This window comes from Neofelis nebulosa, chromosome 2 (genome assembly GCF_028018385.1).
Source record: "Neofelis nebulosa isolate mNeoNeb1 chromosome 2, mNeoNeb1.pri, whole genome shotgun sequence".
NCBI classification, from domain to species: domain Eukaryota; kingdom Metazoa; phylum Chordata; class Mammalia; order Carnivora; family Felidae; genus Neofelis; species Neofelis nebulosa.
This window is the reverse complement of record NC_080783.1, coordinates 77,402,801-77,428,812: the sequence shown is the minus strand read 5'-3', so window position 1 is coordinate 77,428,812 and position 26,012 is coordinate 77,402,801. Positions and strand designations below refer to the sequence as shown.

Genomic DNA, 26,012 nt, shown 5'->3' with positions numbered 1-26,012 from the left:
CACAATCTTTAATTGTGTGAAATAAAGAATGCAAAAATACTTTAGATCATTCTCACAACAATCCTTGAAAATTGTTAAAATGTTTTAATTGTAGATATTTGAAAAAATAAGAAATAAATGCCTTTGAACATACTTTCCAAAGTGAAAAATCCAGAACAAACCATACGCATAGGTGAAATATTGAAAATGCTTACCTTCTCTAAAAAAAAAAAAAAAAAAAAAAAATGTTGATTGAGAGGAACAGATTGAAATTGGATATCATCTTTTATATGTTGGGCATTACTCCTACAGTTATTTGAGTACATCAATTCAGAGACAGAAATTAATCTGATCTCTATAAAATCTACAATAAAAGCAGGTTATTCACCTCATACAGCAAAGAGCCACTTTATGAAGATGTATTTAAATAGAAAAATGATTATAAAAATGATTGATGCTTTCAGAAAGTATAACTGGATGTTACCATTTTCAGCCCAGACACCAAGATGCCACTGATGTGAAATCTAAAATCAGACTTTACTATGCAAAATTTGCAACCATCATATTGCAACCATCATAAGAAATAGAAGGAGGTATATAAGTTTCTTAGGGCTGCCCTAACAAACTATCACAAACTGGGTGCCTTGAACAATAGAAATTTATTGTCTCTCAATACTTGAGGCTACAGGTCTGAAATCAAGGTGTCAGGAAGGCCGTATTCCTTCTGAAACCTGTAAGGGAGAATCTTCTGTTGCTGCCTCTAACTTCTGGTATTTGCCTGTAATCCACATGGCTTGTAGATGACACCTGGCTCCAATCTCTGCCTCCGTCATCACAGACGCATTTTCTCTGTGCATGTCTCTGTTTTCTCCTAAGGACACCAGTCATTTTGGATTAAGGGTCCACCCTACTCCAGTAGGATCTCATGGTAACTTACCTAATTCCATCTGCAATGACCTTATTTCCAAATACATTCACATTCCGAGGTGCTTACAAGAAAGTACTTCAGCATATCTTTTGGGGGACACAATTCAACCCATGACAGGGGGCATCAAAGGGTGGAGAAGACTGAGGTTTTCTATGGAGGGAGTAGTTGCCCGCCCTCTAGAGAGGAGGGGGTGGGAGTCTAGCTTTCAGGGACAAACCTTATTGAGAGGACTCAAGGCAGGGGTGGCAGCTTCCTGGGTGCACAACCCATGAGGTCAAGCAGGGTTTGAAATTTGAAAGTCTTAATAATTCTTGAAAAAAATCCTGCTGGGGCGCCTGGGTGGCTCAGTCAGTTAAGCGTCCAACTTCGGCTCAGGTCATGATCTTGCGGTCTGTGAGTTCAAGCCCCGCGTCAGGCTCTGTGCTGACAACTCAGAGCCTGCTACAGATTCTGTGTCTCCCTCTCTCTCTCTGCCCCTCCCCTGTTCATTCTCTGCCTCTCTGTCAAAAATAAATAAACATTAAAAAAAAAAAAAAAGAAAGAAAAAAATCCTGCAGTTCATTGTGCCCTGAACATTATGTAGAACACCATTTTATGGGCTTCATTGCTATGCGCTTCATGCTTTTGGGGAATATGGCAGGCTGTGACTTGACTCACACATAGTACAGCTGGCCTGTGACAACTGAATTGAAGTGACTGCACTGCCTGAGTCAGCTTGCCTCCTTGGTCAAGCCATAAAAAGTGGCCCACTCGGGGCACCTAGATGGCTCAGTTAAGTGGCTGACTTCGACTTAGGTTGTGATCTCACTGTTCCTGGGTTTGAGGCCCGATTCAGGCTCTGTGCTGACAGCTCAGAGCCTGCTTCTGAATCTGTGTCTCCCTCCCTCCCTCTCCCTGCCCCTCCCCTGCTTATGCTCTCTCTCTCTCACACAAAAATAAACATTTTTAAGTGGCCCACTTATAAAATATGCATTGTCTTCTCAGCACTGCAGTAAGAGGTGCTTAGCTATGGGAATCTCTAAAGAACCTTAAACACTCTCAAGAGAGGGAGCTTTAAATCTCTGCCAGGCCAGAGAACAGGAAGGAGTTACCAAGGACAGTTCAGGTAAGACCTCTTATACTTTCTACCACGCTGGTGGAATCAAAAACCACTTAGAAGTGTGGGGGAATGTGGGAGTGGGCAGGAGAGATAAAGAAAAGAAGTTCTTAAAATGGTGAGATAAAGGAGTCAACTATGTTCTACCCCACTGCAGGCTTCCAACCTAGGAAAAGGGAAGAAGGTCTGGGATTACATTTCATTCAGAATTTTCACTAGTAATATTCAACAGGCCATTATGTTTTCTGAATTGAATCCTAGGGGTCGTAGACAAGTGGAAAAATCTACCCAACTAGAGGTAGGGAAAGACATGCTATTTCTTTCAGTTTAAGGGGTTAATAGGCTTTAGGGGCTGAATCGTGTCTCTCCCCAACCTCAAATGCATATGTTGAGGTCCTAGTCCCATACGTCAGAATAGGACTACATTGGAAGATATAGGATCTTTAAGGATGCAATTAAGATTAAATGAGATCATTGGGGTGGGCCTTAATAAAAGTGTTGTTTTTATAAGAAGTGACTAGGACACAGCCACAGGGAAGACCATGTGAAGACACAAAGTAAAAGAAGTCATCTACAAGCAAATGAGAGGGGTGCACAGAAGAAACCAATCCCGCTGATACCTTGATCTGGGGCTTCTGTCCTCCAGTGCTCTGAGGAGATTAAAAACCACCTAGTGTGGAGTACTTTGTTACGGCAGCCCTAGCAAACTAATGTAATAGAGGACAATAAAAACTAAAATGTTATAGTCATCAAAGTAGTTTTGGAAGGCATAATAACTAAAAGGGCTCACAAAATGGAACAAAGGATCAATCACTTCTTATAAGGTAGCTGAACTTAAAATAATTGAGTAAAAATGGCCTTTTTAGTGGCTGTTTGTAGAGCTAGCTTGACCAGCAGACTACAAAAGAAGATGCATAATGCTAGACGGGTCATAATGTTTTGTGTTAAATTTGCTGATTATGTACAAAACAGATTTTTCAAAGCACCATAAATTATTGCACCTGTACAATTCATGTAAAGAGCTCTACTTATTATGCTTTGCAATAATGTTAAGTTGGTGTGCATAGGAACATGAATGCAATTGTACAATGAAACAAAAGGGCAAATTTAATGTAATATATAGGAATCATATTATACCTGGTTTCTAAAACAGGTGCTCAATTAATGTTAACCTCCTCCTTATTCCTCTTTTATAATGGATGGGAAGACACTGAGATTATTTTACTCTGCTTCTAGTCAACTTAAAGTAATTAGACTTTGATTTAACCAATTGTTATTAGAATCAAACTGCATTAGAGCAACTGGAAATATATGCTAACTATAGTATTTATGTAACTCACTTCTGGTTTTGGTAAGAATCAGTACTGATAACCAATGATAAAGCAATTTCAATGTTTTAACTAGAAAGGGAGGAATAGTGTCCAATTTTTGTAAAAGAACATACAATTAGACTTCACTAATGAAGGGCTCGATCTCACAGTCATCAACACGTGTGATGTTTAAGTTAATGTGCTTCATATGTGTTCAGGATTGAACTACCTTACCTTATAATCAGGAATAAAGGTTTTAATTATAGCAGGAGAACAGATTGGGCAGATACTCTTCCAGGAGCTACACATACCACCTGAGGGAGCCTATGTGGGGTACTGACACAGCCAATAGGCAACAGCCATAAGGAGCACCTTCTTCCTAAGGAATCTAAGGACATTGTCCCCAAAGTCGTAAGAAATTCAGTAAAGGGTGACTATATATGCTGCAAGTGTCAGGATAGTCTTCAGGTATTAGAGCCTCTCCTCAGAACTGCATGCAAAGGGCTCAGCACAGATAGGTAAGAGCAAAACCTGCTGGATCCTGTCCTAAAAATTCTTTGGGTATTGTGCATACTATCAAGGCAGGAATTCACATACAAGGCCACAACCCGGGAGGACCTCTAAGACTGATATAATAACACCAAATATCAATTACTGACTGCTTTCTGGGTACCTGGATCTCTGCAAAGTATTTTGCATATGCAATTTTAGTCTATCCCAAAGTGAATTCCATGAACCTCCTACAGTAGGAGATATGAAAAAGCATAAAGATGATAATTATGGGTAAAAAGCGGATAGATAAAAGGAGTAAATAATGGAGATCAAGCCTAATAATTTCCAAATAAAATCAAGAAAGACATATACATGACATACACTAACTTTTTTATTATTAGAATAAAAACCATCCTAGAAATACTCAAGCATAGTAGAGTCAGGGGAAGATGGCAGCTTAGGAGGACTCTGGGCTCACCGCGTCCTGCTGATCGCTTAGATTCCACCCACATCTGCCTAAATAACCCAGAAAACCACCAGAAGACTAGCAGAACAGACTCTGGAGCCAAGCATAGACAAGAGGCCCATGAAAGAGGGTAGGAAGGGCGGAGAGGCAGTGCGCACTACACAGACTGGCGGGAGGGAGCCAGGGTGGTGGAGGGGCAGTCCGCCCAGCAAGGCAGAGCCCCCGAGTCTGGCTTACAAAAGCGGAGGGGCAAAAGTGGAGGGGCCGGACTGCGTGAGTTCTGACAGCCAGCGGGACTTAACATCTGGAATGTTAAAAGTCAACAGCTCTGTGCTCAGAGAGTGGGGAGGGTGAAAGGACTCCAGGAGGGAAAGGTGTTGAGCCCCAGAAGACAGAGCTCAGCTCAGCAGGGAACAAATGTGCTAGCCAGTGCCATCTCCCTCGCCCATCCCCCAGCCAAAATCCCAAAGGGAACCAGTTCTCGTCACCAAACTTTCTTTCACCATGCAAAAGCCCAATGCTGTGCTTCTGTGGATCCATCCCTCCAACAGGCCTGCCTCCCTCCCCTACCCCAACCCTGGTGCTGTAGGGCCCCTTCTGCAGGGGACCACTGACAGCAAAGCTAGCTAGCCTGCCCCTCCCACCCCTGTCCACCTTGCAGATCCACCCTGGCTAATACACCAGATCCCATCACAGCAGCACCACAAACCTGGCAATGTGTAAGTAGTCGAGACAGGGGCCACATCACTTCACAATGAGTCCTGCCCCTGGGAGAGGGGAAGATAAGGTACACACCATTCTGACTGTGGCCCCAGTGGTGGCCTGGGGGCAGACATCTGGTCTGACTGCGGCCCCACCCACCAACACAAGTTTCTCCAGACAGCACAGGGGAAGTGCCCTGCAGTTTGGAGCTACCACAGGGACTACCCAAAATGATGAAATGGAAGAATTCTCCTCAAAAGAAACTCCAGGAAGTAGTGACAGCCAACGAATTGATCAAAACCAATTTAAGCAATATAATGGAACGAGAATTTAGAATAGTCAAAATTAATCGCTGGGCTTGAAAAAGAGCATAGAACACAGCAGAGAATCTATTGCTACAGAGATCAAGGGACTAAGAAATAGTCATGAGGAACTAAAAAATGCTATAAATAAAGTGCAAAATAAAATGGAGGCAGCCATAGCATGGATTGAAGAGGCAGAGGAGAAAATAGGTGAGTTACAAGATAAAATTATGGAAAAAGAGGAAGCTGAGGAAAAGAGATAAAAAAAATCCAGGAGTATGAGGGGAGAATTATACAACTAAATGATGCAATCAAACAAAACAATATCTGTATCAGGAATTCCAGAAGAAGAGAGAGAGAATGGGGCTGAAGGTACTTGAACAAATCATAGCTGAGAACTTCCTTGATCTGGGGAAGGAAAAGGGCATTGAAATCCAAGAGGCACAAAGAACTCCTTTCAGACGTAACTTGAATAGATCTTCTGTATGACATATCAGTCATATGGATAAAGGATAAAGTCATATGGATAAAGTCATAAGGATAAAGAGAAAATTCTGAAAGCAGCTAGGGATAAACATGCTCTAACATATAAAGGGAGACCTATAAGACTAGTGATGGATTTATCTACTGAAACTTGGCAGGCCAGAAAGGAATGGCAGGAAATCTTCAATGTGATGAACAGAAAAAAACATGCAGCCAAGAATCCTTTATCCAGCAAATCTGTCATTCAGAATAGAGGGAAAGATAAAGGTTTTCCCAAACAAAAACTGAAGGAATCCACCACCACTAATCCAGCCCTACAAGAGATCCTAAGGGGGATTCTGTGAGTGAAATGTTGCAAGGACCACAAAGTACCAGAAACATAACTACAAGCATGAAACCTACAGACATCATAATGACTCTAAACCCATATCTTTCAATAATAACACTGAATGTAAATGGACTAAATGCTCCAACCAAAAGACATAGAGTAAGACCTATCTATTTGCTGTCTACAAGAGACTCATTTTAGACCTGAGAACACCTTCAGATTGAAAGTGAGGGGATGGAGAACTAGCTATCATGCTACTGGAAGTCAAAAGAAAGCTGGAGTAGCCATACTTATATCAGACAAACTAGACTTTAATTTTAATGTTTATTTATTTTTGACAGAGACAGAGAGAGAGAGAGAGAGAGAGAGAGAGAGAGAGAGAGAGAGAGAGAGAGAGAGAGAAAGCATGAACAGGGGAGGGACAGAGACAGAGGGAGACACAGAATCCAAAGGAGGCTCCAGGCATTGAGCTGTCAGCACAGAGCCCAATGCAGGGCTCGAACTCACAGATCGCAAGATCATGACCCGAGCTGAAGTCAGACACTCAACCGACTGAGCCACCCAGGAGCCCCCAAACTAGACTTTAAATTAAAGGCTGTAACAAGAGATGAAGAAGGGCATTATATAATAATTACAGGGTCTATCCATCAGGAAGGGCTAACAATTATAAAGGTCTATGCACTGAATAGGAGACCCCCCAAATATATGAAACAATCACAAACATAAGCAACCTTATTGATAAGAATGTGGTAATTGCAAGGGACTTTAATACTCCACTTACAACAATGGATAGATCATCTAGACACAGGATCAATAAAGAAACAAGGGCCCTGAATGATACCTTGGATCAGATGGACTTGACAGATATATTTAGAACTCTGCATCCTAAAGCAACAGAATATACTTTCTTCTCGAGTGCACATGGAACATTCTCCAAGATAGATCACATACAGGGTCACAAAACAGCCCTTCATAAGTATACAAGAATTGAAATCACACCATGCATACTTTCAGACCACAATGCTACGAAGCTTGAAATCAACCACAGGAAAAAGTCTAAAAACCTCCAAAAGCATGGAGGTTAAAGAACACCCCACCCTACTACAGAATGAATGGGACAACCAGGCAATTAGAGAAGAAATTAAAAAATATATGAAAATGAAAATGCAACAATACAAATGCTTTGGGATGCAGCAAAGGCAGTCCTGAGAGGAAAATACATTGCAATCCAGGCCTATCTCAAGAAACAAGAAAAATCCCAAATACAAAATAACAGCATACCTAAAGGATCTGGAAGCAGAAGAGCAAAGACACCCCAAACCCATCAGAAGAAGAGAAATAATAAAGATCAGAGCAGAAACAAACAATATAGAATCTAAAAAATCTGTAATAATTAATGAAACTAAGAGTTGTTTTTTAAAAAAAAAAATAAACAAAATTGATAAACCTCTAGCCAGGCTTCTCAAAAAAAAAAAAAAAAAAATGGGAGAGGACCCAAATAGATAAAATCATGAATAAAAATGGGATTATTACAACCAATCCCTCAGAAATACAATTATCAGGGAATACTATGAAAAATTACATGCCAACAAACTGGACAACCTGGAAGAAATGGACAAATTCCTAAGCACCCACCCACTTCCAAAACTCAAACAGGAAGAAATAGAAAACTTGAACATACCCAAAACCAGTGAAGAAATTGAATCAGTTATCAAAAATCTCCCAACAAATAAGAGTCCAGGACCAGATGGCTTCCCTGGGGAATTCTAACAGACATTTAAAGCAGTGATAATACCTATCCTTCTCAAGCTGTTCCAAAAAATAGAAAGAGAAGGAAAACTTCCAGACTCATTCTATGAAGATAGCATTACTTTGATTCCCAAACCAGACAGAGAGCCAGGAAAAAAAAAAAAAAAGAGAACTACAGGCCAATATCCCTGCTGAATATGGATGCAAAAATTCTCAACAAGATACTAGCAAATCGAATTCAACAGCATATAAAAACAATTCTTCACCATGATCAAGTGGGATTCATTCCTGGGCTGCAGGGCTGGTTCAACATTCGCAAATCAATGTGATACATCACATTAATAAGAGAAAAGAACCATATGATCCTGTCAATCGATGCAGAAAAAGCATTTGATAAAATTCAGCCTTTGTTAATAAAAACCCTCGAGAAAGTCGGGATAGAAGGAACATACTTAAACATCATAAAAGCCGTTTATGAAAAGCCCACAGCTAATATCCTCAATGGGGAAAATGGAGAGCTTTCCCCGAGATCAGGAACATGACAGGGATGTCCACTCTCACCACTGTTATTTTTTTGTTTTTAATGTTTTTATTTATTTTTGAGACAGAGAGAGACAGAGCATGAGCTGGGAGGGGCAGAGAGAGAGGGAGACACAGAATCTGAAACGGGCTCCAGGCTCTGAGCTCTCAGCACAGAGCCCGACGCGGGGCTCAAACTCACAGACCGTGAGATCATGACCTGAGCCGAAGTCTGACGCTTAACCGACTGAGCCACCCAGGCGCCCCTCACCGCTGTTGTTTAACATAGTGTTGGAAGTGCTAGCATCAGCAATCAGACAACAAAAGGAAATTAAAGGCATCAAAATTGGCAAAGATGAAGTCAAGCTTTCACTTTTTGCAGATGACATGATATTGTACATGGAACACCCGATAGACTCCACCAAAAGTCTACTAGAACGGATACATGAATTCAGTAAAGTCACAGGATACAAAATTAATGTACAGAAATCAGTTTCATTTTCATATACTAATAATGAAGCAACAGAAAGACAAACAAACTGATTCCATTCACAATTGAACCAAGAAGCATAAATACGTAGTAATAAACCTAACCGAAGATGTAAAAGATCTGTATGCTGAAAACTATAGAAAGCTTATGAAGGAAATTGAAGAAGATACAAAGAAATGGAAAAACATTCCGTGCTCAATGATTAGAAGAATAAGTATTATTAAAATGTCAATACTACTCAAGGCAATCTACACATTCAATGCAATCCCAATCAAAATTGCACCAGCATTCTTCCCGAAGCTAGAACAAGCAATCCTAAAATTTGTATGGAACCACAAAAGACCCCGAATAGCCAAAGTAATTTGAAGAAGATGACCAAAGCAGGAGGCATCACAATCTAAGACTTTAGCCTCTACTAAAAGCTGTAATCATCAAGACAGTGTGGTATTGGCACAAAAACAGACACATAGACCAAGGGAACAGAATAGAGACTCCAGCATTGGACCCACAAATGTATGGCCAACTAATCTTTGACAAAGCAGGAAAGAATATCCAATGGAAAACAGTCTCTTTAACAAATGGTGCTGGGAGAACTGGACAGCGACATTCAGAAGAATGACCCAGACCACTTTCTTACACCATTCACAAAAATAAACTCAAAATGGATAAAGGACCTGAATGTGAGACAGGAAACCATCAAAACCCTAGAGGAGAAAGCAGGCAAAAACCTCTCTGACCTCAGCCGCAGCAATTTCTTACTTGACACATCCCCAAAGGCAAGGGAATTAAAAGCAAAAATGAACTATAGGGACCTCATGAAGATAAAAAGCTTCTGCACTGCAAGGAAACAATCAACAAAAACTAAAAGGCAACTGACACAATGGGAGAAGATATTTGCAAATGACATATCAGACAAAGGGCTAGTATCCAACATCTATAAAGAACTCACCAAACTCTACACCCAAAAAAACAAATAATCCAGTGAATAAATGGGCAGAAAACATGAATAGACACTTCTCTAAAGAAAACATCCAGATAGCCAACAGGCACATGAAAAGATGTTCAACGTCACTCCTCATCAGGGAAATACAAATCAAAACCACACTGAGATATCGCCTCACACAAGTCAGACAGAATTGCTAAAATGAACAAATCAGGAGACTATAGATTCTGGAGAGGATGTGGAGAAACGGGAACCCTCTTTCACTGTTGGTGGGAATGCAAACTGGTGCAGCCACTCTGGAAAACAGTGTGGAGGTTCCTCAAAAAATTTAAAAAATAGATCTACCCTATGAACCAGCAATAGCACTGCTAGGAATTTACCCAAGGGATACAGGAGTGCTGATGCATAGGGCACTTGTACCCCCAATGTTTTTAGCAGCACTTTCAACAATAGCCAAATTGTGGAAAGAGCCTAAATGTCCATCAACTGACGAATGGATAAAAAAAATTGGTTTATATACACAATGGAATACTGTTTGGCAATGAGAAAGAATGAAATATGGCCTTTTGTACTAATGTGGATGGAACTGGAGAGTGTTATGCTAAGTGAAATAAGCCATACAGAGAAAGACAGATACCATATGTTTTCACTCTTATGTGGATCCTGAGAAACTTAACAGAAGACCATGGAGATGGGACAGGGGAAAAAAAAAGCTAGGGAGGGAGGCAAACCATAAGAGACTGTTAAAAACTGAGAATAAACAGACAGTAGATGGGGGGGTGCGAGGGAGGGGAAAGTGGGCGATGGGCATTGAGGAGGGGACCTGTTGGGATGAGCACTGGATGTTGTATGGAAACCAATTTGACAATAAATATCATATTAAAAAAATAAAGTCCATCCTTTCATTTACCACTGTGTAATAAAGTATGCTACTTACTTCAAGAAAAAAATAGTAATCAAGCATAAAAATGAGATTCTCAGGTATGAAAAATAAATTAATCATATTATTAGGATTTGTGAACAAATTAATTCCAGAAAATAAAGCATTATATACAGATTTTTTTTAGGAAAAAATTATCTGTGGACCAAGCATTTTAACATCAGTTAATTTTTTTCAAGTGCAAAGGCCAAAGAAACATAATTTCAGGTACTATATATATATATATATATATATATATATATAGGCTCAGAATATATTCTACAAATATATCTTTATTGAGTATAAATCACTTAAGATAGCTACTGATTGAATTAAAATTAGTAATCAAGGAAAAAAGAATGTGGTAAAGTTTCCAAACTATCATAAGAGAACTGAGGAAAAATCATTTTTCAGGCTGTGATTGTACTCCTCATACAAAATTAATGGCAAATGTGAATGCTTTGGTGTTTGCATTTACACTGGCATCTGTATACAACTAAAAGAAAATACTTCAATGTGGAAAATTATACTTCACATTAAAACAAAAGATAAAAGAAATTTCTCCAGAAATTTCCCTCCTTCAAATCAAGGTCTCCTACTAAATTCAGCTATTAAATATGTTTGTATTAAATTGAATACTGTATTAATAAATACCATGTTTGGAAAGGATATAGTACTTATGTTTGATAGGTATTTCTTTTATTCTCTTGGTTACTCATAATTCCCATTAAAAGTGTGAGCATTAAAAAGTACAAAAGATAGGAAATTTTTTTCTGAATGCCGTACATCAAATCTATATTTTACATAGTTTAATTAAATGAATTTCATATACTTCTCAAGGTTTTATACTGTTGAGTAGAATGTACAACCTTTGTGAAGAATTTCCTTATCATTGACTTTGCATTCTCCTCTTACCACTTGTGATTTTCAGAGAAGTCCTGAGTCTCGGTGCTGAAGAGGCCAACCCCTTCAAGACTAACTAGTTCAGCTTACAGGCCAGGGCTCCAGAGTGTATAATTGATTTCTAGAGCTGACTTCCTCCAATTTTATCAGACTGCATTGGAAAACTAAAAGATCCTCATATAATCTTCCTTATTATATTCCCTCTTGACATTGCAAAGAAAAAAATACCCACAAAACACTGAACCATGCTTATCATAGCTAACAGAAGAAAATAACTTGTGTAATTTAGGTACTTACTAACTCATGAACCTTCAATAATCAATGTTATAAATAAATTATTCATACCATGAATTTTTTAAAAAAGAGATTCTTACAGTATCAGTTTAAATTAGCTAACAACGAATCCACACTCCACCTTGATATTTGTTGGATATTTTGAGAATCGTAGCCAAGCCCAGCTATAACCGTATAAGATAAGCAGAGAGCCTACCTTTAATGAGCTCTCTGGAGAAGCTAATTCTACAACCTTTGGAAACACACTGACAATATTTAATAAAATTTACATGATGTACCTATGGAAAGAAAGATTTAAACGTCTTTATGAAAGACATCATGAGCTCTATAGAGCTGGGGTACTGGTCATATGGTGGTGAGAATAAGGAGTGCCCTTTGTTGAGCCCCATATGGTTAACAAAGTTTATTTTATTGAACCAGTTGTATGATATATGAGACAAGTATAGTGCAGGAAATGTGGTGCCACCAAATAATAAGTATTTACTATTTTAGTTTATTAAACTGAGGCCTCACAAAAACTTTATGAAACAGATGACACTGCCTTATTTTGCAGTTGAGGGAAAGGACTCAGAGGTCAACTAGCTTTCTCAAGATCACACGGCAGAGACTATTTGAAAACACAAGTTGGCATCAATGCTTCCACAGAGAAATCTGCTATATTGTGGGGTTTCTTTGTTTTTAAGATTATTTTATTAGCTGAATTTTATATTCCCAGGTGTTTTCTTATACCGCTGACAAAGAAATCCGAACTGATGATTTGTGCTTGGATGTGTCTAGACTCAGCGGACCTGTAATCATGTTAAAATGCCATCACATGAGAGGAAATCAGTTATGGGAATATGATGCGGAGGTACAGTATTTTCTTCAATTTACTTATTATTTAGTGCTTAAACTCATTTATATATTTCAAATACATTTAAATGCTAAGCTACTTTTTCTGCATTGGAAGAACTCTATTTTCAAGCATGCACACCTCTATCTGATAGCATTTGGATGGTATAGCATATAAACAGGTTTTTGCCAAACTAGTCCACTTGTGTAAAACACAGATAAGGAAAGTAAATTCATTTTTTATGTGCTTAAAATGTGTTATCACATGTACATGCTTCATATAAGTTAGGCAAGTGGCCAGCTACGCTTAGGTGAGAGGTATATATGAAGATGCGCATTACAGGACAATATCAACAATATTTTCAAATTTTAAATTTTATAGCTTCCCAACTTAAAGGAAAAAAGAAAAAAGCTGATAAGATTAGCAAGAATGCTCTTTATAATGGTAAATACTTTGCAAAATTCGATAACCTAATTAGGTACATAATCAGCCAAGCAGCATTTCCTCAATGTAGTACATCTTTCTGATAGAAGAGAGGGAGAGAAAACAATAAAATTACTGTTGGGAATTTATAGCCAGGCTGTGTGTAAAAACCAGATCAACCATCAGATGGAGCTAATAAAAAAGAAATATTTTCTTCTCCATAAGGAAGTTGCCTTGAAACAGCTTCGTTCCTTTCCACTCCCTTTGCTTAACAAAATGAATTGGGTCATCCGTGTTACATTTTCCTCATTAAATGGTTGGTGACTTAAAATAAGAACTATTCTTGCAAGATAAATAATGCACTAGAGGTAAAGAAATTTCACAAATGCACTGTTTTACCTAAGCCTAAAATACTCTGCAAGTGTAACATTTTAAAAACCAATGTATAGTCGTTGGTATTATTGATATTGTAATAATTTCTTTTAAAAAACTTTTTGAATGTCCTTCCAATTTGCATGATGTTGTAGTTTCTTAGCAGGAAAACTTACTGAATTTTTACATAATTTGAAATTGATTATGTAGGGTTAAAATTTGGCTCCAAAATTTATATAATCAAGCTCTTTGGACATAAAATATTCTTCTTCTGTGACATAATTAAGGGCAAACATCCTGAATCATTCCGATAATGCACCAGTGTGTTCTATTCAGACTCCTGTCTCCTCTGTACCTTGTTCACCTTTGTCTGACCCCCATTTTTTCTCTTGAGCTATCATCATCACCACCCTTTATATTAAGACTGCAGAAGATACTTCCTTTAATTATACATGGGGGTAAACCTGGACCCTTGGCTCCCTCCTTCTGTACAGTACAGATAAATGTACAGATAAAGGAGAAATCCTACAAGTAGCATTTTTTTTAAATAAAACTTTATGTTGCTGTTGCTCTTTAGTTTTCACAATGAACCCAGAACTTTATTGGCCTTGTGCTAAAAATTAAGAAATCTAGAATATATATTTATAAGGAAAGAAGGAGTATATGTACTTTTGATAAGGTAAAGCGGTGTTGAGTTTCAGAGTGCCACTTTTAATCTTCAAACTTTCCTTATTTTTTGAGTGGGCAATGGCTACTATGGTCATAACTCAGATTCTTTAATTTCTGAAATAACTATATTATTGGTACTTAGGTGTATATTTTGTTTATGTTTTCATCAGCCAGCAGTAAGACTGTTGAATACTAAGGGATTTTGAAAGAAAAGAGAAAAAAAATAGATTGCTTCACCTAAGACAAAGAAATGTTTTTGTAAATTTACTATTTTGGGTGACTAGTAGTTAGCTACTGTAGTATCTTTATAGCATTGGAATACCTTGTGTCATGTAAACTTCATTTCTGGAACACACATGAAAAAGCTTATAATATTCCATAAATATTGAGAAATGTTTAGGTTTTAAAAGATCTGATCATAGTAATAATTATATAACATACTTTACCCTCCTATGTTTGTTTTTAAAATTAAATCATGATGTTCAACTTGTCTAAAATTAATATTTAAGTCATAGTAGAGATTTTTTGCCAAATTTATGAGTGTATAAATCATACTGTGGAGAGGTCATAAGAGTAGAATAATTGTAGGAATAATGAATCACCTTTCTGGAATTTTCAGCTTTGAAATAAGACTGATTTTATTTGTAAAAAAGTCAGAAGAATAGAGACTTTTCTTTAAAGAAATTTAAATCTAATACTTAGTCTACAGAACAGTCCCAACTCCTACCACTCAAAGTGTGATTCTCAGACTAGGAACATCACCTGGGAACTTTTTGGAAATTTGGAATTTTACAAGACTATATCGGAGTCTGCATCTTAACAAATCCCCAAGTCATTTACATACATATTAAAGTTTGAGAAGGTCTAGACAGTGGCCAAACATCTACTTATCTTCCTTAGTCTTTTTATAAACTGTTGGAATTATTGCAAAGTTAAGAAAAGGCATAAATATACTTTGGAAAATGACAGGCCTTCAGGAGAGATGGGGGAGGGATAGGGAGTAAAGGGTGAGAGGTGCTGGGAAAGAGGAGTCATTGCCAAGTAGTGCTGGTCTTCTGGCATCCACCCTGTAGGAAGTAGAAAGTGGTACTTGCTGCTTCTTTAATTCAGTTATTTATCTACTGCTATCAAGGCAAAATTAGTTTTCTTTGAGGAACCTGAGGGTGGTATACTATCAAAGCAGAATAAAACTTGGTGGAGTTCACAGGATTACAAGAGCTGAAACTTTTCTTAAAGTTCTCTTCGTTCAGCCTTTATCAGGCAGGAAGTAAGCACAAAGATCACACTGCCAGCGATGGGGGCAGAAATGACATTCTAATATAGTAATCGAAGAAAGCTAGTGACTGGTACAACTGCAAATCTCACTAGTGTGTACAACTGAAACATTCCATCGCCTCATCTCCCATAGCACTTTCAATTTTAGAAAAGTCATTAATAGGAGAATTATTAGAAACTCCAGAGAAAAATTCAAACAGTATCATAAAGCCTCAAAACATGGAGCCTCTCCAGTTTGTTTGCTTCTTGGATAAGTGAAGGGAAAAGCGAAGGGAATGAAATTTAGAGTGCCTATAATTTCATCTGTTTTCTCAAAAAATTCTAATAGTCCTGTAAGATATTAGTATTATTTGTATTCTTTATATTAGTAAATGTAAGCTTAAAGTGTTAAAACAGTTTCTCTAGGTTTTAGACCCCAGGTTTCTGGCACTGAATCCAGCAATTTTTCCACTACCCTACATTGCCTTTTGAGGTCATTGAAAAACTAGAAACAATTTGATGCTTTTAATGATGCTGATCTGATAAGCTAAACGTGTATTATTATAAATGAAAGGGATTAAATATCATCAATTATCAATTGGTTAAAATTTACCAATTTTATTCACATACAATTTTTCCTTTCCTTAATATTTGGAAAGATGTTCTGCAATAGACTATTTAGACGAACAGTCATAAAACCACTTTGCCAGTATGGTCTAATTGCTTACAAACTTTATACATATTCATAATTTAATATCTAATTGGTTCTTTTGAGTGAAACTAAGCACATGTTGGCAATAGATACAGGTCTTTGGCCAACTTTAAGTTGAAACATAGAATTTTTCACTTTCTTAATATTTTTTTTTTTTAACACAGCCATGAATTTAATTCGGTATCACTTTATACCTGGCTAAACATGTTCAGTTTGGGGGCAACTGAGCATCACCAACAAAACTACAAGATCCTCACCTGGTCTATAACCTCTTAAATCAATTACCTGAACACTATGGTGCTATGAAAGCAACTGCCACAGAATTAGAAAAAAGAAAAAAAATCTAAATTTCATCGCACTGAAACATTTTAAAAATTACTTCTATAAAGTTGTCATCCATCCATTCTATTCTAGATTTCCTTATATTCAATTTGAACATTGCAGTTGTGTTCCAATGCATTTGAAATTTACATTTTCTGACAATAAGCACATATAATCACATTTCTTTTTGAACATTCAAGCAGCTATATACAGTGTAAGAATCTAATTTTAGGACAGAGCACTTATGCTCAACAAACACTACGCAACAAAGAAAAAAATAAGGGAGCAAAATATGATGCTAAAAATAAGTCTTGTTTTTCATGTGACTGAGCAAGTTGACTGAAAAAATGAATTCAATATCTATCTGTATCAAATGTTTCCCAGAGTCACAAGATAAGGGATTTTTTTTCAGTAGGTAAAATATGTTGGACTGATATTTACTGAAATCACAGAAGCTTATATTTAGACTTTACCTAACACCTCCTCCTTTTACCTTCATCAGAAAGCAGGTAAATGGCAATATAATTTCAAGGTAAGTAATCTATAATGGCAACCCAGCCATTTCCCTGTGTAGCACTCCTAATAAAAACAGTGACTCAATTTACCTTTAGAAGGCTGTGTATATCTGACTAGTGTTACCTTTCCACATTCCCATTGACCCATAGCTGTGGTTTCTTATGTAGACTCAATTAGTGAATAGGAATTTCAATAGTTTAGTATTGTAATTTTAGTTCTTGTTTCTGAAACATTACACTCATTTTTTTTAGACTACTCATATTCTGTTCTAATGAAACACAGTTCACCATGTCAGGAGATCATACTTAATATTTTGAATAACAACTTCATTATATATTACTGTTTAAATAATTATTATTTCATACTTTATCAATAGGGGAAATCTTACTGCCTTTGCTATTGAATATAACGTTGTTTTTTATTATATATAACAATCGAGTTTCATTTTAAATTTTTAACTTTCTAAACTAAATTTTAGTAAGGAATCTTTTAAACTGAAGCCTGTATGATTGGTTCTTTAACCGACCAGGAAGTCACTTCTATTCATTCATTAAATTATCAAGTTTTTCACTTAGTGCTTTCTAATAAAGAAGATGCAAAAGTATGACCTAATTTTATAATTCTCACTTTGTCATTAAACTCATTTTCTTAGTCTGAGGTCACTTGGCTTTCAACAGTAATTATCTTTTCAAAAGGGTAGATTTAGGGATACTCCATGCATGACACATCCTGTCTTAGATAGCAAAACACATGTATATGTTTAAAGACAGGAATTATTTTCTTATACATCTTTAAATAGTATAATTCAAATTTTGTAAATCCCAGAAAATACTAATGTTTTATACTTCAAAGGAAAATGATTAAGTAAGGTTATAAACAAAAACCAATCCTGGTTTAGGGTTCATCTTACCTTGTTTTCCAGCCAATATTTTAAATAAAGCAATAGGAAAAGATATTCGGCAGTATGCTTCATGTCAGCCTGTATGTCACATTACCTTCAAAACTGAATTAACATGACAGTCTTCCAAAGTTGTGAGAGGCATTTGCAACAAGTACGATAAGGGCTGATATGCTGAATAAAGAGTATTTCATAGAAAATAAAAAGTATACCTAATATAAAACTCTGCAAGGTCTTGAATAATCAGCACAGGAGAAATATTTAAGTTAACTTTCTCTTTCATTGTCACTGGCTATTTAGAACTATCAGAAATACGTAAATAAAAAAAATCATTTCACATGTGTTCTTATATTTATTTCTCTATCCTGTCTCTGTCGAGAAATGTTTTTAATGGAACACACAACACTGGTGTAGATGTAGTAATACTGACACCCATGCAGCATCCTAGCATATAATCATGAGAAATGTTAGCTGCTACTGCTATTATTATAAAATAAGTATCGTAGATGTTTTTTAAACTTTGCTAGTATGAATTAAAAGGTTCATACCTTTTGATCTTGTGATTTCACTTCAAGAATAATTTCTAAATAAGTGACTATACATGTGGAGAGAGATGTTCAGAGGTGTTTATGATAGCATTATTTATAATAGCTCCAAATTGGAAAGATACTCCCCCAAATGGAAAAGGGAAAGGATTTTTGGCAAATCTACTTTGTAGAAATTGTGTAATTCTTATGTTTTTAGATTTTTTTGAATACAGAATAAGAAAGAGCACGATAAAGTGGAAGGATATTTCATTGGATGAATATAAATTTGCATATGAGCACTAAAAATAACTAGAAAACACATAAAATATTAATCATTGAGAAACACTGAGAAAAAATAAGTAAACTACACTTATTTTTCAAACAAATGAAAACTCAATGTTTTTGTGGGGTTTTTAAAACAAAAAATACTTTTTATCCCAATGGGATTATTTGAGATTTCTAATTTTTCTTCTGGCTTAATGGCTTTAAAAAAAAATTTAACATTTATTCATTATTGAGTGATAGAGACAGAGCATGAGCAGGGGAGGGGCAGAGGAGGGGGAAACACAGAATCTGAAGCAGGTTCCAGGCTCCGAGCTACCAGCACAGAGCCCAACGCAGGACTCGAACTCACAAACCGTGAGATCATGACCTGAGCTGAAGTCGGAGTCCCAACTGGCTGAGCCACCCAGGCACCCCGCTACTGGCTTTTCAGAAGTACCAGGAGTGAAAGTTCTTTGAATGTTTTTCATGGTCACTCATATAATAAACACTTTAGGGGAAATATTATAATAGTATTTTTTATGGAAAATTTTATACTGTATTTATGCTCTGGAGTTATATTTCCTGAGAATAGGTAAAGCAAGTTTTTTTTTGTTTGAAATCAAGGAAAACTTTATAATTCATTTTTCGTTTTAATAAAAGATGAAATTCACAATCACTAACACTAAAGTCTTTGATGTTAACATGACATTTACCAAGAAAATTTTTTTATGAAAAGAAACATCACTGAAGATAGAGGATTATCAAGCTTAGGAATTTTCAACAGTATAGACAGGAAATTCAAGTTTGGCTAAATATATATATATATATATATATATATATATATATATATATAAATGTATATATATACATTTATATGTATATATAAAATCTTATTTATAGATGTATATATAAAATCTTAAATATAAAATATATATATGACAATCATATATATAATATAATTATACATGTTATCCTTTGTATATTTATAAATCATTTGTCTACAATTTTACTATAGACACTAAGTCCTTGAAATAGAAAATCCAATGATTTGTGTCCATTAAGCAGCAAAAGAGATGTAGTTTAATTTTAAAAGAATTTATTTTCTGCATTGGCCTTTCATAAGTGTTTCAATCAGAACTTATAAAGAGCCTCCTGTGGGCAGGCACTAGGCTTGATGTATATAGTTATAGTTCCTGGCCTTCCTGGAGCTAATGCTCCTGAGGAGGAAATAGACCGAAAACAAGAAAAAAATTAATTACAAATTGTGTTTGGAGAATTAGGTCAAATTAAGAGCCCAAGTGGAGCTGACCTTTCCTTTTTCCTCTCTTCATTAACTTTCTAATTGACATTTAGAGGAATTGAATTCGGCAATGCATATGTGCAACACTTTTAACACAGGTCAGCTGCGTGAAAGCATGGTGGAAACAATTTGAGTACCATACTGTACAAAGTAAAGCAAAGCATTAAATCAATATATTCTCCCCTGGATTCTTCCCTGGCATCTGTTCAAGTTTAGGGCAAAGAAGTGACGAACTCACAAACCATAACTGAAAAAACTCTGGGTATTCAACAATTTTGAATATCTACTCACAAAATAACCCATTTAGCACTATAAAAAATATTTTTATCACTAGAGTGAACATTGAGAATATACCTTTTCTGTCCAAAATAACCTTTTGCTCAAAATGTTTCAACATCTGATCTCAGGTTCTGCTCCATCTTCCCAGTCTTATCTTCATTTGCTCCTACTTAATACAGTTGATACTAAAGTCATCTAAAAGGATGTGGCTCTTAGCTCCATGGATGCAATTATTATGACGTGTGCCTTCCATCCTTACCCAGTAGAAATTGTATGTTGCCAAGAATGATTGATTTATTACTGCCTTTGTACTTGATTTTGTCATTATTCATTATTTTCTTTGTCAAACAGACCCACACTCTTCTTCACATAATCACCCAGTCCTGTCTCTCAGTAAGCAAAGTAGCTGATGGCTCCCAGAAGCCCACTGTGGAAACATGTAATGATAGCCCTTTGCAAAAATGGCTACTAAGAAACTATACAAGAATGGAAGTTTTTAGAAATATTTTTGAGAATCCTACTGATTACATTCTCTGATACGTTTTTGTAAATTTGTTTTGCAGACTGTTAAATTTATTTTACTATTTTTGTTATGTTCTGTTATTGAAATCTAGAAATTCTTTAAAATGTACTTAAGAAAAATCTTTATGTGCTATTTCTACATGGAGTTATTTTTCTGTCTTTTACTTTTAGCTGCTTATTAATTTGGAGGCTGACTATATTAAGAAGTGTTTGGTCAATTATTAATAGACATTTTCCAGTTACTTTATTTCAAATATTTATATATGCATAAATATAATTAATGGAATACATTATGACATATTAGCTTTCTTAGGCTAACTATAGTCATGTTTATATAATAGATTTTGCATTAGAGCTAAAAATAATCAATTAAAAAAACATAGCCAAAACTATGGATTGTTTTGGGAACATTAAAATTAATTAATCGTGTTAATTTTTTATTCAGATACTTCCATTGTGTGCAGATTTAGGGTAGCTTTTCTAGAATTTATTATTTTTAACCTGAAGCTTTAAGGAAATGCATTTTTGAAAACTAAAATGTAATTTTCAGTAAGTTTATAACATAAATTATATCTAAGATTTTCTTTGTGGTTGGCTAAGTGATACAATAAAAGCTTTTTAAAAATTATACCTTTTATCACCTGCGTGATTTGTGAATATCTTCTCAGTAAGCAATGAAAAGAATCGTTATTCAGTTTAAGTCAAAAAAACAGTATGGAATTCTTATAAAGAGTGCAAATAAGAACATGTCCTAGTTCTTGATCTTAAGGGGATTATTGTCCTGTAAATAAAGGACATTACATTGTGCAATAGCTTCCTATGAGAACACATGGGAAGTTAGGGCATTATTCTGGTTCGAATGAACCAGTTCAAGTTCATGAACCAGTTAGTAGAAGACACAATGGAGCTTGGAATGCTCAGTGACAAGGCTGAACGGGGTATGGAGACGAGTCAAGACAAGGGGCATTATTTACATTAGAACTACATTCGAGACGTGTTAGAAAGCTGGGAAAGTTTGGACGTTTTGCACAGAGAACTTGTGTACAAGGTAATTTACATATATTATCTTAGTTTGTTTTCAAAGCCTACCTGGCAGTGTAATGCCCAAAAGGGGTCTTCTTAGAGTTAACTAGACACTTAGTGTCCCAAGTTTATTTACATAATTCTAGGGCAGAAACCACGACTTGCTTCTGTCAGCAGACCCTGCAGCAGTTCATCTAGCCTTAGGGGAGCTAGCTCTTCAACAGGTGACAGCCCTCTGTGAAGGGATGAGAGCCATATCAGGGTGGTGTGGCAACCACCCTTGAAGCACTGAGCACATATGTGTGTAACCACTCCATAGGCCCAGCTCTGAGGAACCCAAAAGAGTATGCAAAACTACAAGCCTTGGTGCTTAGAGATGCCCAGGATTTGGTTTCCTATCAGGTGTTTATAATGCAGCGTATCAGATACAGATGCAGTTTATCATTCAGAGGTTATTTTTAATGTTGCCTAGAAACATGTTAACATTGTTACCCTTATCAGATCACTAAGGGGGATCACAGTTATATAGTTGAATAAAGGTTAAATTTGTTAAGCAGATGGGGAAAGAGCATTTTTAAATACTCATATGTATAGGTAAGCATTTTCTGATAAAGAATCGGGTCCTCAGAACGATTTGGCGGCTTGCCCAAGTGTTCATGGCTGGTAACTGGGGCAACAGGAATTCAAACTTAGGTCTACCTGACCCTAAAAGGTCTGGTCTTTCTACTGCACTACATTAAAAAGGAGAGGTTTTTGGTGAGTTCTTTGTTATCTTTACAGTGGTGGCTTTTGACTATTAACGAATTCCTTCAAAGAAAATACTTTTTAGGAAAATATACTAATATTGTGTAAATTATCACTATGTACTTGATAAGCTGATCCTTAAAGTCACATTTAAAAAAAAAGATCTAATGGAAGCAATCAAGGCTAAATTGCTTTTTTTGAAAGAGGACGTGTATATACGAAGGACCTCAGGTAAGTAACAGAAATAAAGAATATTTTGTTGATTTTAATGAAAATTTTCTAGAAAAAAGTGTTTTGTTTTTCAAGTCGGTTGCTGGTTCATTAGCCAACAGCATAATTTCTAGCATCATAAGCCATCTTCTGGCATCATCATCCATCTTCTTGCCTATCTTTTGCCATTTCATTTTCTCTCTTTTTAGTATAAATAGCTTGATTTCATGTATTGAAAGAGCAACAAAGGCCTCAATCTTGAAATCTTCTTCACGTTTAATAGCCTTGTGCTTTTAATTTCCTGCTTGTTGTCTATTAAGCATCCCCCACAAGCCTATTTTCCATCCCATCTCTTCTCAGGACAGTGCAGTCCAGGGTATTTGCAGTCCTAATCCAAACAAATTACAACTGTCCAGGCAGTGTTTCTCCACCATTTTTATTTCATGCCCCCTGTTTTTTTTTTTTTTTTTTTTTTTTTTTTTTTTTTTTTTTTTTTTTTTTTGAGAGAGAGGGTGTGTATGCACACAGGGGAATGGGCAGAGAGAATCTTAGGCAGGTTCCACACCCAGCACAGACCACTATGCAGCTGAATCTCAGAACTGTGAGATCATGACCTGAGCCAAAATCAAGAACTGGGTGCTGAATTGACTGAGCTACCCAGGTGCTCCCTCCACATTTTTAAAATCCAACTTTCAATGTAATATCAAGATCCACCCCCCCTTCCCCCAAAAAGACTTGTCGACCTTTAATTTTGGTATTTGCAACAAAAGTATAATGTGTGCTTTTTTCAAGATATACCGGCAAATCACCTGCCATATGTTCAAGCAATTTTCTTCAGGTTGGGAGTTTTTCCATATAAGAGGATTCTAGGCATTGCCCATGAAACTGAGCAGAAATTTATATAATTTATGTGCATAAGTCAATATGCATAAAACATGTGGATTTAAAATGTATGTTTGAAAAGTTTAAAAGTATGATTTCAAAATATAAATGTGAACTTGGGGCTCCTGGGTGGCTCAGTTGGTTAAGCATCCAACTCTTGTTTTGGCTCAGGTCATGATCTCATGGTTCCTGAGTTTGAGCCCTGCACCAGGCTCTGTGCTGACAGCGCAGGGCATGCTTGGATTCTCTCTCTCGGTCCCTCTTTCTTTCTCTCTCTGTCCCTTTCCTGCTCATGCTCTCTTTCTTTCTTGCTCTCTCAAAATAAATAAAACTTTAAAAAAATTATATAAATGTGAACTCAAAAAAGACAAAATATGTGATGACTGGTTCACATGGTACAATTACTGAAATTACATTTCAGCATTTGGGTACTGAGAGGATGCTTATTAATGAATATCATTATTATGCAGAAAGTAAAATATAGATAGATTTTAAAATATATGATCATAACATCCCTTTTTATATTTGGCATGGACATTTTTAATATGCTTAAAAATGAAAACCAAAATATGGTGAGCATACTATCAAGGAACACAGTTCTTTGTTGCTATGATAATCATTCTTCTACACTGAATGTCTCATAGGCACAGATACTATGGTGTGTTTAGTATTTTGAAATGGGAACATCTCTAGCAGTTTTGTTCATTTGGGTCACAGCTGTGACATCTCTTTGCATGTTTACCAAATGGTTACTGAAGAACACATGCCTAAGAAAATGAAGGCTTTGTGAAAGCATGTTAATATTTGCAGCCCTCAAGTGAACTCAGAGCTCACAAATGGGCTTTTTGCAAAGGAGCCTGAATTCTTGGCAATGCATGATAAAGGTCAGCCAATTTCCTTAACCATCTGCAGATAAAGGTGCATTAGACAATGATGAAACTGTAACAGTAAAAGTTATATAATAATTCAGAGCCACGTGCACAGTTTAATTCACAAACATATAGATCACTGGGTTTACAGTAAAAAAATCAGAGATTTTTAAAAGAGATTTAATCTGATGAGCTAGTGAAGTTCAAGATAAAATAGGTTGCACTGATTATTGGTTATCTTTTACAGAGACTCACCTTGAGGCATGTTAACAGTAACCAATGCCTCGATGAACCTTCCGAAGAAGACAAAATGGTGCCTACCATGCAGGACTGTAGTGGAAGCAGATCCCAACAATGGCTGCTAAGAAACATGACCTTGGGGGCATGAAGACCGTTTCCCCAAAGCCGTGGAAGTGTCTACACTTTTGTTTTTCCATTATTTCAATTAGGGAAAAATATTGACTTTGCTGAATGGGAAGTTTTAAAATCCTTTTAGTATTCTAAAATACAGTTGTTTATAATTCATTTTTAGGAATGTTTGCTTATTTCCCTACTAAAATTTGTATCTGATCAAAGAAGCACATAAAATACATAAATAACAGCAAACTGTTATTAAACATCAGAACAACTTGAAAAAGAAATTGTGTTTGCTTTAAAAAGAAATCTTTACTGCCCTCATCTCACAAGATTAGTCAGGGGCTTGTTTTAATTTTGTTCTTGTCCTAGTGATTGAAAGAGAAACAATGTAAATGCCTTATGAAATATCTTCATTAGGATAGATTATCAAATGTTTTTAAAACTCACTCGGTTTCTAATGGACCTTCATGGAAACATGTTGAATTTCTGTGTCAACAAGGCCACGAATTATTTCTGAGCAGTGAATTCATCGTACAAAATAAGTTTCAATTTTGTAGGAAAAAATTAAATTGGATATTGACTTCTCACAGGGTCCTCATAAAAGCATCAGTTACACAGAATAGAGGAGAGTTTGAAAGTTCAATTTAAAGGGCATGAAATCAGAAGAAACTAGTTAGGCATTGAGGGGGGCAAGGTGAAGCTAAGGTGAAAAAAAATAAATCATTTTAAAAGATATTCTGTTTGGGTTGCAATCACTCCTAACATAGTTTGAGCATAACCATCATCTTGGTCCCAGAGTTGATGCCAAAAACTCAATTCTTAACCACTGCCTCTGTGTCGCATAAACTACATAAACCCTTTTCACTCTAGAGCATGACTTGTCTCTTAGGCTATACAGAATTGTAGGGAAGCGTAGAGTATTATCCATAATTTTTAATTCTATTGCATTTAAAAAGATTCTAGTTAGGTCACTATTACCACTTTAACTTCATGTTTTAAAAAACAATGCAGTACTATCAGAATTTCATTGCCATGCAACAGTACCTAAGGTTTTCATCATCAGGGGAATGAACTCAATAAATATCCATTAAACTTTTCTTCTAATTAAACTGCTTAAAGTCATTTGCCATAAACT

General features: G+C 36.2%; 1 protein-coding gene across 4 annotated transcripts in view; it reads left to right on the top strand.

The window, feature by feature from the left end:
• Positions 1-25,612, top strand: part of GALNT13 (polypeptide N-acetylgalactosaminyltransferase 13) — a 540,886-nt gene extending 515,274 nt beyond the window's left edge. For 2 of the 4 annotated variants that reach the window (XM_058715236.1, XM_058715235.1), the window contains exons 12-14: positions 12,619-12,753; positions 16,989-17,018; positions 20,622-21,420. In XM_058715236.1, coding sequence (XP_058571219.1) covers positions 12,619-12,753; positions 16,989-17,018; positions 20,622-20,807 — 351 coding nt within the window. In that variant the 3' untranslated portion in view covers positions 20,808-21,420. Of the gene's footprint in view, positions 1-12,618; positions 12,754-16,988; positions 17,019-20,621; positions 21,421-24,767 lie in introns of those variants that run through there. The other 2 variants (XM_058715238.1, XM_058715237.1) reach the window with 2 other exon arrangements.
• Positions 25,613-26,012: the final 400 nt, after the last annotated feature.